The sequence below is a fragment of the Grammomys surdaster genome, unplaced genomic scaffold (genome assembly GCF_004785775.1).
Source record: "Grammomys surdaster isolate TR1022 unplaced genomic scaffold, NIH_TR_1.0 101734, whole genome shotgun sequence".
Lineage (NCBI taxonomy): Eukaryota > Metazoa > Chordata > Mammalia > Rodentia > Muridae > Grammomys > Grammomys surdaster.
This window is the reverse complement of record NW_021608403.1, coordinates 1-5,940: the sequence shown is the minus strand read 5'-3', so window position 1 is coordinate 5,940 and position 5,940 is coordinate 1. Positions and strand designations below refer to the sequence as shown.

Below are 5,940 nucleotides of genomic sequence, written 5' to 3'. Positions count from 1 at the left end.
AAGGAAACCTATCATGTGGACGTTGAGGACAAGTGTTCAAGCTCTCCCTGGTGTGGAATCTAGTCCCCTGGTTGCTTTCAGATCAGGATGTAGAGGTCTACCTTCTTCCAGTGCCTCATTTGACTACACACTGCCATGTGTCCTCCATGATGATAATGGACCAAACCTCTGAAACTGTAAGCCAGCTCCGATGAAATGCTTTCTTTTATAAAAGTTGTCTCAGTCTTGGTGTCTCTTCATAACAATAAAACTCTAACTAAAACACTTATTAAACCTAATATTTTGCTCGAGGGGCCTTGTTGACCATTTCTTAGCAACTACTTTTTTAAAAGCCTTTCTACACACAAGCCTCTTTGGTATTGAAGTGAGTGAGAATTAGCTGGGACTTATTCCTCTTTGTTTTCTCTAATGTGCACTTGATGTTTACATATTAGAGTTTACTCTTTGTTTGTATAAAATCTACTATAGAAGGTATCTGAAGTGTTGTCTCTTTCACTTTTTATCCACCAATTTCATCTGACTGGTATACTCCTTTGCTAACTTTAAAACTGATGCATAACCAGTAACCCAAGTACAGTGATCGCCATTATGTAGGACAGGAAGGGAGGGCAGGGAGGCCACTGTTCAACTCTTTGCTGTTGTTCTCATGGCAAAGCCACGAGGAAGATACAAGGTGAGTGTGATGCATCTTATCTCTGGGGAACCATTCGTGTTATCCCCAGTGTTACACTGATGAAGGACTCCTTAGTCTTTTATAGCCAGAGTCATGTGCTATAATCACTGCTCAAGTAGGTCAAGTTTGGATATGTCCAAAACCAACAGGGTTTAAAAAGATACTTATTGGGGCAGAATTTAATGCATGTATAATGTGTTTTATTCAAATTCCTTCACCTCAAATTACATTAACCGTTTATAACAATTTACGCTCCAATGTCTATGCTTTGGCTTTCTTAATTTCTTGTTTCCACTCAGTGCTCCATCTTTGTGTAGGGGTGGAGGTCCATCGACTGGGAACTGGAACCCTCTCAGATGACTGTCTCCCAAAAGAGCCATAGCTCCTCCTCTCTAGGTGAGATGCTCTGAGGCCCTTAGGCAGCCATGCTTGTTGTGAGGCTGGTTTTAGCTTATGCACATGTTGTCCAAGGAGTATGAGCCACAGTGTGATCATGACTGAAACAGTCCTCACATTTCTAGCAAATATGGTTTCACTGTAGACATCATTATATCTGGCTCTGACCATCTTTCTACCTCTTCTCCCTCAGAGATCCCTGACTCTCCACATTACTGGTATGATATAGGTATCACATCTAGATCAGTGCCTCTACAGAGTATTGTTCTCCACAGTTTGACCAACTGTGAGTCTCTGGATCATTCTCCCTCTACCACACTATTAAATTTTCTGGTGGGTGGTAGATGGGGCCTGACTCTGTGGACACAAAGATAAGGTCACCCATAAGGATAACAGGAGTAGGGTCTCCCTAGGGTATACCACCTAGACCCACACAGCTTTATCATCTGATTAACGTCACCAGTTCTTAGTTACTGTCTGTTGAGTGAACTTTAAATTCAACCTGAAAATAACTGGTCATTACAATAAGATTTCTGTCACTATTGTCCCACGGCTGCATCAGTTTGCCCAGCCATTTACTCTACTCCCTGAGTTCACAGCTGGGTAAGACGGTTTATCAGGTTCTCCCACGGTGGCATACCTAGACTGTGCTTCCACTATGAAACCCAACCAGTTGACAGGAAGCTTCTAAGTTGGTTCCACCTGAGGGTACAAATGACCAGCCACTGTTCATAAAACGAGAATTCTCTCTTTACTTCAGAACTGGGAAATTAAATAACCCATGTGAGAAAGTTATTAAATGGCTTATTATCAAGCCCTTTAAGAATATAGGTGAGAGCCGGGCAGTCATGGCACCTTTAATCCCAGCACTCGGGAGGCAGAGGCAGGCAGATTTCTGAGTTCAAGGCCAGCCTGGTCTACAGTGTGAGTTCCAGGACAGCCAGGGCTATACAGAGAAACCCTGTCTCAAAAAACCCAAACCAAAAAAACAAAAACAAAAAAGAGTACAGGTGAGCAGGCTAGAGAGATGGCTCAGTGGTTAAGAGCACTGACTGCTCTTCAAGAGGTCCTGAGTCCAATTCCCAGCAACAATATCGTGACTCACAACCATCTGTATAGGGATCTGATGCTCTTTCTGGTGTGTCTGAAGAGAGCAATGGTGAATACATAAAATAAATGACATCTTTTTAGAAAAGGAGGAATGTCGGTGAGCAAGCTTGAGCTTCCATCTAGAAATGCTCTTAATAGGGAAGGAAGTGAGGGTGGAGTTTCTAAGGCCAAAAGGCTGCACTCACATCACAGGAGATGGACGCTGAAAGGTTCTGTTTCTTTGGTTTTGTTGTTGTTTGGTTTTTTTTCACCTTACCCTTGCACAGCAGGGAAGTAGGGACCCTTGCACCTTTAAAACACAACATAATGGCCATTTTTCAGGAGCGACCCTTTGTATACAGGTCCTCTCTCAGCACAGAAGGATTCCTCTTTGAGAAGATGGGAAATATGATTTACTTCCCTGAGGAGGCTCCAGAGGGTCTGAGGTACAGTGTGAGGACAATCTGACCTGGCCTAAGTCATGCCATTCACCACTTCTTTTAGTTTTTTTCAAATCCTTGAATTTTATGAAGTGAGGGGCCTGGGCCCTTGCACTCATTTTTCCTGAGGCAACCTGGCATTTGTACAAGAGTAACAACCAGTTAACTCATCAGGGCCCAGTTGTGAAACCAGATGTAGCACAGGAGACAAGAGCACCAGACTTTCACAAAGTCTTTTCCCTTACGTCCTTAATATGTTATGGTATATGACTTCCACACAACTTACTCTGATGGGTTATTTCCCATCCAGGAGGAGTGGTGGTATTGTGCCTGAGGATGTCCTGCCATCCAAGGATATTGTAAATTTAACACCTTCAGCTCCAGTACTCTAGGTCACAGACAAAGATTTTTAAAAATATAATTATAGTTGATTATACAGAAGACTACAGAATGAGAGATATGAATTGGTCTCTCCATCCCATCTTGTCTCCATAAATTTCACTTGTACTTAGCATGAAAAAGGGTACAATTTTAGGTACATTAGAGACATTTAGTCACAGAAAACTTATTGTTAACTTTTAGGTTTTAATTGCCCATGATATATAACTGTTTACCCAAATTAGTAAACTCAGGTTTGAAATGACTTTTTAGGATCTGTATGAATAACACAGTAAGACCTGCACCTATGTTTGATACCTGACGGCACATATCCACTCATCAACCACATCCCTTTTACTGAGTGAGTGCATGGGGCTTGAGTCCATATTTCAACTCCCTGCCAAATTTTCATGACATGAATATTGGAGTCATATGAGAAAAACTGTTCTGAAACAAAAGTAAATACAAGTTCTTCATTCTGGAACTAAATATGACTTCAGTATGTTTAGTTAGATTTTCCTGGAGAGAGAAACACTAATGCCCATTCAGTCTAAGTGAGAACCAATGCAGACCATTTTACAAAAGGTGAAACGTGAGTTTAGCAAGCATTTTACATGCCCAAGGGAAACAATATTGGAGGAGCTTGAGTGACACCGCTGAGAAAAACAGTAACTATACCATGGCTCAGATCTTAGACCCACGTTATGAAATAATAACAGTTTTGTTTTATATCTATAGGTATAGTAGAAAGAGACTCATCAATCATGCAATATTCAAGCACACTATAGAACACACTGGTTGGGAGGATATAGCAAAGACAAGTGTCTACTGTTCTCTGATGACATCCTCTGTATTTGTACTGATGATGTAACATGTTGCTGTTGACATTCCAAACTCATTCACTTAATAGTCTACACTATGGATTGAGTTGGGTAAGGTTTGAAGGATTAGAAATGATTTTACCACACTCCACACAGTCACAGAGTTTTATTCACTATGAATTATTTGATGTCTTTTAAGGGCTGAAGAAGTATAAACTTTTTAAGACCTTTGCAGGCTTTCTCTCCAGTATGAACTGTCATGTGTCGAGTAAGGCTATAAGGATTATCAAAGGCTTTGCCACATTCCACACACTTGTGTGGATTGTCTTCAGAGTGAATTGCTTGATGTCGTACAAGGCATGAGGATGAGGAAAAGCACCTAGGACACTTTTCACACTTGTATGGTTTCTCTCCAGTATGAACTGTCATGTGTCGTGTAAGGCTATAAACATCAACAAAGGGTTTGCCACATTCTACACACTTGTGTGGATTGTCTTCAGAGTGAATTGCTTGATGTCGTACAAGGCCTGAGGATGAAGAAAAGCACTTAGGACACTTTTCACACTTGTAAGGTTTCTCTCCAGTATGAAGTGTCTTATGTTTCCTAAGGGATGATCGATAACGGAAGGTTTTGGGACAATTGTCACACTTGTACGGTTTCTCTCCAGAATGAATTGTTTGATGTTCCTGAAGACTTCTACCATATGAAAATGTTTTTCCACATTCTTCACATTTATAGGGATTCTCCTCAGAATGGAATGTTTGATGTCTTGTGAGGGATGAAGAGAAGCGGAAACATCGGCCACAGTCTTCACACTTGTAGGGGTTGTCTTCAGAGTGTAATGATAGTTGATGTCTTCTAAGGGATGAAGATGAGGAAAGACGTCTGCCACACTCTTCACACTTGTAAGGTTTCTCTCCAGTATGAACTCTCTTGTGTATCTTAAGGTTTAAGTGATAACGGAAGGCTTTGGGACAATTTTCACACTTGTATGGTTTCTCTCCAGTATGAATTGTTTGATGTTCCTGAAGACTTGCAGAACATGAAAACCTTTTTCCACATTCTTCACATTTGTAGGGATTGTCCTCAGAATGGAGTGTTTGATGTCGTCTAAGGGATGAAGATGAGCAGAAACATCTCCCACAGTCTTCACACTTGTAGGGGTTGTCTTCAGAGTGAATTGTTTGATGTCTTCTAAGGCAGATAGATGAGGAAAAACATCTCCCACACTCTCCACACTTGTAAGGTTTCTCTCCAGTGTGAACTGTCTTGTGTATCCTAAGGGATGAGAGACAACGAAAGGCTTTATAACATTCTCCACACTTGTAGGGTTTCTCTCCAGTATAGATTTGTTCCTGATTCTGAAGGTGTAGAGCAGAAGAAAATCTTTTGACACATTCTTCATACTGGGAGGGATTTTCTCTACAATGAATTCTTTGATGTTGCTTAAGGACAGAGGGATAGAGAAAGGATTTCCCAAAGTCTTCATTCTTGTAGGTTTTCTCTCTAGAATGATTTTGCTGATGTTGCTTGAGATTTGAAGAAGAGTAAAACGATTCTCCACATTCTTCACACTTGTAGGTTTTCTCTCTAGAGTGAACTCTCTGATGTTGCTTGAGCATTGAAGGATAGTAAAATGATTTGCCACAGTCTTCACACTTGTAGGGTTTTTTATCAGTATGGATTTTCTTGTGAATAGAAAGTGATGACCTACAAGTAAAGGCCTTATGACACTCTCCACACTTGTAGGGTTTGTCTCCAGTATGAAGTCGCAGGTGTATGATAAATCCTTTATGAGAACTCAGGGCCTTACCACATTCTCCACACTTGTAGGGTTTCCCCCCTGCATGAATTCTTTGTTGATTAATAAGTAGTGATTTATAATTAGTGGTCTTGCTGTAGTAGTTAGGATCATTGGGTGTTATTCCTGTTGAGTCAAAGTTGAGATACGAACAAAAGTTAAGCAATATTCTTTATACTTATATGGATAACTTTTTAAAGTGAAGACATTGATTCATATGTATTTAACCTTAAATCAAAATCTGCAGTATATTTCAATGCCTGTAAGCACTCAGGAAAATTCACAAATAGAGTAGGTGCAAAGAATGTGTACTTTTACTGGAGTAAGAGCACAATCAAACA

General features: G+C 40.5%; 1 protein-coding gene across 1 annotated transcript; it reads right to left on the bottom strand.

The window, feature by feature from the left end:
• Window positions 1-3,948: 3,948 nt before the first annotated feature.
• On the bottom strand, window positions 3,949-5,725 carry LOC114635371 (zinc finger protein 99-like; the record flags this gene model as incomplete). Its single annotated transcript, XM_028783994.1, has 1 exon — window positions 3,949-5,725. A coding segment is annotated over one exon (1,748 nt), but the record flags the coding sequence as incomplete, so codon positions are not given.
• Between the last annotated feature and the right edge of the window lie 215 nt (window positions 5,726-5,940).